Genomic DNA, 9,045 nt, shown 5'->3' on the forward strand with positions numbered 1-9,045 from the left:
CAGAGCTCAACTAAAGTTTGAATCCTCCAGTCTGAGTGTTGATGAAACGAAAAATGCGTGAACTGTTTTAGTTATAATTTACATTCCTTGCAAAATACCCTATACGCAATCATTAAAAAAAACCAGAGTGACTGCAACTTTTACGACGTGCATTTTATTTTTGGAACGGGGGCTTCTTTTGGCTACAATATTTTAAAGCAATAAAACAAGGTAGTGTAATTTGGGCAAGCATCTCTTGGTGAGCAGCGGTGTGAGCGAGCTGAATGCCTTCGAAGGAGAAGTGCGTAAGGGGACGATATTATCAGTAACGACGTTGCCCAAAGCAGGACTTTCCAGTCGGTTTGAGGCGGTGTACATCTAACGCGGATAACGGGAAATGGGGAGGTAGCGGACGTGTTAGACAGCCCCACACAAACAGTTCAGTAAAGTTCAACTGCACCAATCAAAAACTCCGTACGCCACCGGGGTAGAGAGGGGGTCACACGCAAAGCTCCCCACCTCCCCCTTATTTTTGCCATAGCATACAGAGAACAAAATTACAGTCGACCACATATGCCTGCCCCCCCCCCCCCCTCCTTTGCGTCAACGTAATGCCCCACCCCTGCAAGCCTACGCCCCTATTAGACTTTGCCATACAATCTGCTAGTATTGTCCATTTATATTCATCGGCTTGCACAAGAAAGCAAAAATTGTTCTTTTTTTTACATTTTGTTGTACTGGTGGTTTAAAATATTGTTTCAAGTTAGGAAGAGCGTTTGTTTTATTATCTTCTTAGTCGAAAAGTTTATATTATTATATCACTTATATTCGAAAATACGTATCAGAGAGTGCGCAGCACTTCACCTGTTACGGTCACACTTATTCCATCTTTCCGCCAAATGACTAAAGATTCTGAAAGAATGCTCAGTAGGCAGCGATGATCACTGTTTTAATGTTTTTAAGCTAGAGCGTCAGACAATATTGGCAGCTGTTAATATTTTTTTTCTTTTACATATGCAGGTGTTTCTGGGTTTGCTGGTTTCATAACGTTTCGGCTGTTTGTTTGTTCATTATTTTTTTCAAGGTTGCATCTGTTGTTCAGTGATTAACAAAACCACATGTATATTGTGTTGCTTTATCTGCACAGGTAAAACCATATTTCATCACTCCTACCATTAATGTATGAGCACTCTTTTACATAGACACTTAAACCGCTATACGGACTAACCAACACGCTAACCAGCAGTTGACAGCTCATTGTCTGTCTGCATAATCACCATAAACGTTGGCACAAACATTTAACAACATATCATAGCGTATATCGGGTACTGCTACCTAGGTTGCACAAGTCTGGGTTTTCAGCAGTGTAAACATCACGAAGCCAAACCACTTCTTTATGAAACAAACTCCATATCACGCATCATATTTGCAAGCAATGCATTACAAATACTGCGAATGTTCGACTCCACATTTTTCTGCTGAATTCGCTTTCGAAAGCGCATTAACTTAGAAAATAACGACTAATTGCATTCACCACAACAAAATTTGATAGAGGCATGTATTTCTCTATTAAACGGGTGAAAAAACAAGTTTGCTATCATCAAATACCCAGCAACGTTGAGTCAACAACAGCATGACTTTGACTTTAACGAGTACTTTGTTGTGTCGTAGATGTGCAGGTCATATAAAACAATATAAATTAGGTTACTGCATCTTTACTAGACATATACATAAGTGGTACAAGGACACGTGCAAAACTAAATATTTATTTTGACATTTCTGCCGTTCCCTTGTTCTTTCGTTGTTCGTTTACATATGAGCCGGCAAGCAACTCTCATTTTTATTCTGTCAACGAAGGCTGATTGACGCCTCGATAGCTGTCGTACTTTCACTGTACGCGTCTTTGAATAGAGTTATCCATGACCTGAGTGTTACTGATGTGGTAGTGAAACACTACTTAAGCGACCAGAGTGGTGTTGTTTGGTCACCTTAGGCGTTTTGAACGAACGTTGTTTTCAGATGAAATGACCAAGAGCTACAAGATCACGCAGAACATCTTTGTAAGCGATAGCATTTTACTCTTTCGTGGTTACAAATTGATGTACCTGGCTGTCTAGAAGCGTAGTGCTTTTGTTTACCTTTGATTATTTTGCCCACAACTTTATGGAGTACTGACAAGTTTCCCATTTATGCATTATTTCATTTATTTGATGAGGGTATCAGTTTTTTATGTTCCCAGCAGCGAAGGATACCATGGAAACAGCCTGTTTGTCGTGAAGATAATTATGAATTCTCAAAACACGGTGCTATCTTGATATATAGGCATCGAGTGAAATTTAGACATTTATCATAGTTAATACTCATCACCGCCTCTGTATTACCTATTCTCTAAGATTTAACTCTTTGGTTAAACTCAAGTAAGTGTATGCAATGCATAATACACACCGTCCCTGGTATGAAAGTTTAAACGTGTGTATAGATGAGAAAGGAGGCCGTTTTCATGCCTTCTTGACACTTCTTTCATCCTTTATACCAAATCAATAATGGTGAACGACTTGACATTTCGCATGAAATGAAGCTTTGATTACTGTCCAGAAAAGCGTCTAGAATTTTCTATACCTCCTACAAAAAATATTAATGTATCTTTGAACAAGAATAAAAGTGCACAGTAAATGATAAGACTACAATAAAAGAGGTCCTCATAATTATTTGCACGCTTTGATAGCAAACTTGACTGAATTGCACTCTCTATATATTTTGGTGAAGCATGCTTTTTGGTAGTTAGCCAATTTATTTTTTTAGCGAAGCCTAAGAATATATCAAATTTTTTGCGTCACAGAAAAATGAAAGAGGTGGTTGACTTCAATAGAGTATGTAAAAGAAGATCGCTGACAAAGTTGCTGGACGGAACAGGTTTATGCAACAATAAAAAATCTGCAGCTTATGCAAACAATATTGAATAGTGGAGCACGTGGATTTCACACTGACTGCAATAAATTCTATTTTTTTATTTTGTAAACCCTTCTCGATGATGTTGTTTATTTGTATAGCGAATTGCAACAGGTAATCCTACTGTTAGCCGTAGCAGTTGCACGGGCCACGAATGTTGAGAATGAAAATGATTACGGGGCCATTCTCGGGGGAAACAAAGCACATGGACTGAAGATAGATCCCAAGCACGGTAGCTGCGACAACGTACGAGTTGGATGTCGCCAAAGAAACGGACGGCCAGGGTGGCTGCAGTCGTGACAGGCCTTATGGCCACCTAAGATCATGATATGCGTGAGAGATACCTGGCATGTGCAACCTTGCCGTGCAGTTGAGTTCATACGATTACATGCAATGACAATTCATATTACACTGTGGTAGCCTACAAGCGAAGATGGTGCGCTACTCGAAGACTCGGAATCTTATCCCGTTAAGAGAAGTCGCACTTCATTCGGGGGTAAGCTCTATATAACCCCATATGCTTAGCTTTACGCTCGCTTTCTGGAACCTGAAATGCTCAGCATTGTGACCAATTATGGCGCACCTGATAAATATTGTTGTGTCAGCGCGTGAAATGACAAAACCTGAGCTCCAATGCGAACCAGCTTTATTGTTCATCTACAATGAATTTACGTGACTAATCCTACGGCGAGTATTCAGTAGTAACCGGCGGCATATCCACCCTGGTAACCACCACCGTATCCTCCGTTGTTGTAACCTCCTTGACCATAGCTCGCCGGCTTTCCACCGTAACCTGGACTGTAGGCGCTGGCATAGTGACCGCTGTGCGGAAGGGTATAGACTCCTCCGTATCCACCAGGGGCTGCACCGTAGCCACCACCATATTGTCCGCCATAACCCTTGGCGCTACCCTTGCCATAGCCTCCTCCTCCATATCCAGAATGGCCACCCCCGTAGCCTCCATTGGACCCATATAGCCCAGTAGCCAAGGCAACACCGATCATCACGGCGAAGGATATGAATGCCAGCTGCGTCAAAGCAATGAAACCATGAGCAAGGATGAATAAGTATAGCTTTTACAAAAAGTTCGTCCTATCGACTGAAGTTTTCATTGAAGATTTTTTACGACAAACAAGCCCTCAGCGTCAATGTCACTAGTGCAGGTAAACCTATTTGAAGTGTGAATAGGTCTCTGTTAAAAACGCCAAACCAGTAAAAATTAATCCAAAGTCCTCCAACAGGGCCTGCTTGAATATCGCATCATTCTTCTGGCTCGTAAAACTGCAAAATTCAAATTGAGCTACGTGGCTCGAACGTATTGTTAGTCAATAACAACATTAGCAAAATGTACAATCGTCTGTAAAAGCACCCACACGGAGATGCTGCCATCAGCATCACATAGAAATTTACCGCAGATGAATTGATTTTTCACATTTATGATATTTTAGTATGTTAGAAATATAACTTCAAATGGCCACTGCATGCCTTAATTGTCTTGGCCTCTCAGGTAAACCTTGTCGCATAGTCATTAACATGCCCATAAAGTATACTCAGGTATAGTGTGTAAAGGCAATTTTACAATTGCTGAATGACGCAGAATGCAATCAGGCTTCGGTTGCGTTTTCGAAATTGATATGTTTGTTGCGTTGGGGTACATACAAGCAGAATGTTTAATATGCCGGAAGCGCTCACAAAGTTAATCAATGAACAATGCGCGTTTTTGAAACACCCGTCTTGAATATTCACGTTTCTGTGGAAAGCGCTCAGTGCTGGCAATTCGCCTGAATCTTCTTACACGCACGTGAATCTACCTCACATTACAGGAAATTCCCTCCAACAGTGCACGGGTCACTGCTAATATCGCCATGCTATAAAACCACATTGTTATAAAATCACAAAATGTATATCACATGCGTACAATCTCATCCCTGCTGATTTCTTGAATAGTGTCAATAGTCGCATCACCTGTTTGCGACATCTTTCAAAAATATACACTGTGCTAAAGCTGAACCCTGTCATCTTTCCATATTGCAGTGTCGATTCACAATCCCCATCATATTCCTGCGAGGACCTTAACCTATACAAATCACCCGCACCCGTGATATTCCCCCAAGATCTTTTTTATTTCGCACAGTTGTCATGATAGCTTGCCTAATTATGACAAACATTATAGCGCATTGGTGTAATTATATTAAATATGTCGTACCGTAACCTCGTTTACTCAAAAACGCATGCTTGGTTATAAAACACAGTACCACTGCAGCCGTATAACATTCTAACAAATCGAAGTAAGGTACACTTTCACCTCAGTAAAAAAAGCCCAGAAGCGATAGAGGAAGCATGAAATTGTGTCTTACTGTGATCTTCATGGTGGAAGAGTTGACTGTTTCAGGTGAGCGGTATACGACGAGTGCGAAGTACACCTCGATGCTCTTAAATATGCCATGCTCGACTATGGTTGAACACGTGAACCGCATTATGCGCGCCGAGGATTGCGCAAACGATGCCTCATATCAGCAAATAGTTTATGAGCGAGGCTAAATTGTTGGCGAGATTCTACAGCCTAGTTTAATGAAGCTCGCGCCTATATTGCTCGTTTTTATGACCACACCTCGTTTAAAGTATCATATTTCTTATTCGTCAGCGAACAGTAATAGACAACATATCGGTCGAATAAAGTGATGGCAACAGGTCTGTAACACACCACCTTTGAAGCTGAAAAGCGTTTAGCTTCTTTTTTTTTTGTAGCTATACCGGCTCACATATCTTCTTAGGGATGAGGTGAGGTAACCATGAAGGCGAAGAAAATGCTAGAAAATACGGTTAGAGCACCAACCATGTAACGGAAATAGGAAATACTTACGCATACCAGCGCACACTCACGGTCACGCAACTACAAAAGTTTCAACCATTTACTTAGCTTCCCATGATTTCTTACCCTACAACGAAGTACTCAATGTTTTGCCAACCTCAGCGTCAATGTTCATTATGCACCTCGGTATGCACTGGCAATGCGCTTTAGTAGGCTGATCGAATTGCCTCTTTCGTGTCATTATGCATGCCTTGAGGTGCGTGCGTGTGTGTGTGTGTGTGTGTGTGTGTGTGTGTGTGTGTGTGTGTGTGTGTGTGTGTGTGTGTGTGTGTGTGTGTGTGTGTGTGTGTGTGTGTGTGTGCACTTGAGTCGCGCACTCTTCGCGCACTCTTCGCGCACTTTTAAGTCGCGAGCAACGTGTGTGCCCACGCACGCGCACGTTGCTTGCGATTAAAGAGAGCGTGGTTAAGACTAGCCGGCTCCGCCCTCCGCAGAGGTAACAAACAACTTGAACAAGGCTCATAGCTAACTGGTTGCTTGTTGTGTCTTCTCGTGCTATGGCACTGTAACCGTCATGCATTCTGAGAAATGGTATGCACACAACACGTGCGATATTGTTCGCGGAGATTGGAGCAGGCCACCGGCTAGATGAGATGCATATTTTAGTTATTAAACATACTTTACTCTACAGAACTTTCTGGTAACCCAACGCGGAATGATTATACAGCTCATTTGGTTCGTTCTACGGTGGAGGTATTTAGATTAGTGACTAAAACGCCTGCTCGTAAAAATTATGCGACGATGCTATGCAATTTAAAAGCTTTGTATCTGCTCGCATGTTTTTTTCTCAGTCATTTCGGAATATTTACACAAAACTCAAAATGCCCTAATTGGACAGCAAGAAATAAAAATTTATTATTAGGCCAGAATATTCTAAATAAAATTGTATTAGCTATTGAACAAAAAAGGTAATATCTCTGTAAATCAATTTTAAAACTTTTTGTTATATTTAGACGGCCTGTCAATAATATTTATTTCATGAACCTGGCTCGCATACCAAAGCTTTGGTTTCAAAAGACATACTTTTTTTGAAACTTCCTCCGTGTCCCCCTTCTGCGAGCAACGATATAATTTTGTGTATATCGAATCTCCTTTCTCTAGCCTGCCACTAACAAAAAAAAAACGTAAAACAGGCTAATAATAAATGGAAACAAAGAAAAACTTGTCTCCTTTATATATGTTTGTACCCAATTTTTAGGTAAGATTTTTGCATGAATATATCAGCCTATCCGAGCTCCGGCATCATGAGTAAGGCGTCTATGGGAACAGGCGGCGCCTCTTAAAAATATTGCATTGTATTCTAAAAATGCTATCGAATATCGAAAAGAAGACAAAAAGAAAGCAAAGGAGAAAGAAGGAAAAAAGAATAAAAGCGGAGCGTAGAAAAAATATTTTTTTATAATTCAATTGAAAAGAAAATTGAAGAACCTCCTGTTTTCTATAGGGAGTGTACAGAAAGGGGGGTTCGATGTAGGAAATGGAGAAGAGAATGTGGATTGCGTGCGCGATAGAGAATGCACAAAATAACGGTAAGCGGTCGTTAAAGTTGATAGCATTTTAGTAGTTTGTAGTAGTAGTAGTAGCAGTAGTAGTAGTAGTTTATAGTAGCAGTAGTAGTAGTAGTAGTAGTAGTAGTAGTAGTAGTAGTAGTAGTAGTGGTAGTAGTAGTAGTAGTAGTAGTAGTAGTAGCAACAGTCGTAATGGTAGTAACAGTTGTAGTAGCAGTAGCAGTCAGGATTGCAAGGTTCAGAAATTTACTCCAATATGGCTATTTTTCTGAGCCGTGGCAGCTGAAATGGCGTATTGACTACCCAGCTGCTTCTTGGTACCTTTGTTTCCTCGACTGCAGAAAAAATATGTTTATTGCCGATGCAGCAGCCCGTTTCGTCGAAGTATGTAGTGAAACATCATTGTGGTCCGTGTGTTGTACTTGCTTCAAAGACTGAACTTGGAATTTGCAGCATACAGAGACTTTCTGGCGACTTTAATTCCGCCGAAACTTTCTGACGTGTGGCTAGAATTCAGCGGAATATGTTCCTTGGGGCCCGAATTTCGACACGCCTTCTTGCTTAATGCGACTTTCAACCGAAGTTGGGAGTAAAAAAGACAATCGAAGCGGCTCCATATTTTTGCATTGAAAGTATTCCGCATACAAAAAGATGAGCAATCAAATGTGCAGCTGATCTTCCACACACTCATGTGCTAGTTATGTTTATTGTCACAAAAGTTAATTAATTCGGCTCACTGAAACTGCCTAAAAAGAATGCTACTTTTGCGACAGAGGAGGAAGCTTCATTAGGCTGACTGTAGGGATTATTAAAGTCGAACAGTAATGCTTACACCCAACTATTCCAATTTCGGGGTGTCTTCAGCTGACCTATTTGCATTTCTGCGACAATATTGGGTTCAGTGATTTAAATAACATATGTGCGGCTGCCTTTGGCTACATTTATTACCCGTGGCTTAAGTAGGCTACATTTCTGTCAGCTTTTCAAATTCTCATGCATTTTTTCTTCACCTTGTAACCTTGGCGGTAATGGGGGCGTGGGCGTATAATAGTAGTAGTAGTACTAGTAGCAGTAGTAGTAGTTTTAGTAGTAGTCGTAGTAGTAGTAGTAGTAGTAGTCGTAGTCGTAGTCGTAGTAGTAGTTGTAGTAGTAGTAGTAGTAGTAGTAGTAGTAGTAGTAGTAGTAGTAGTAGTAGTAGTAGTTGTTGTTGTTGTTGTTGTTGTTGTTGTTGTTGTTGTTGTTGTTGTTCAAAGGACGTTACTTATGACTTCATGCAGGAAAAAAGCACGCAGAGAACAAAAGAGGGGAGGGGGACGAAGGCGTTTGCCACAATGGGTCCGCCGTCCCACTCAAGATCAGCTCCAGAATGGACACGTCTACCTTGGGTGTGTCGCTCCGCAATAAATTCCCCCCCCCCCCATCGTTTCACCAGTTATATTATTATTGAGAGCAAAAGGCACTGAGTGTCCACGGCATCGCCTCATAACGTTTTTAACAATGGCCGCTGGAGCGCAGAGCATTAAGTGAGGCTCAAGGACTTTAGTGTCACAGAGCCCTCGGAACAGAGCCGCTCAGCCTCACTAATGAGACCAGAGATAGATAGAGGGGTGATTTATTTTAATGAAGAGCTGGAGAAGTATGCCTGGTTTTTTATCTGACATGCTACTCCAGGTGCCGGGTTACGACTATGATATATACAGTAATAAACACATAACACATACAGTGACACAGACGCAA

General features: G+C 41.2%; 2 protein-coding genes across 2 annotated transcripts in view; one reads left to right on the plus strand and one right to left on the minus strand.

Moving 5' to 3' along the window:
• Nucleotides 1–8,675, plus strand: part of LOC119171922 (uncharacterized) — a 26,564-nt gene extending 17,889 nt beyond the window's left edge. Inside the window, exon 3 of the mRNA XM_075885325.1 lies at nucleotides 8,586–8,675. The gene's annotated coding sequence lies outside the window, so the exon portion shown is untranslated. The remainder of the gene's footprint in view (nucleotides 1–8,585) is intronic.
• LOC119171384 (uncharacterized) lies at nucleotides 3,560–5,421 on the minus strand. The gene is made up of 2 exons (XM_037422227.2): nucleotides 5,286–5,421; nucleotides 3,560–3,956 (listed from the first exon to the last, which is right to left on the minus strand). The coding sequence occupies exons 1-2, from the start codon at nucleotides 5,403–5,405 to the stop codon at nucleotides 3,624–3,626; spliced, it is 453 nt and encodes a 150-aa protein (XP_037278124.2). The 5' UTR covers nucleotides 5,406–5,421; the 3' UTR covers nucleotides 3,560–3,623.
• Nucleotides 8,676–9,045: the final 370 nt, after the last annotated feature.

The sequence above is a fragment of the Rhipicephalus microplus genome, unplaced genomic scaffold (assembly GCF_043290135.1).
Source record: "Rhipicephalus microplus isolate Deutch F79 unplaced genomic scaffold, USDA_Rmic scaffold_120, whole genome shotgun sequence".
NCBI lineage: Eukaryota > Metazoa > Arthropoda > Arachnida > Ixodida > Ixodidae > Rhipicephalus > Rhipicephalus microplus.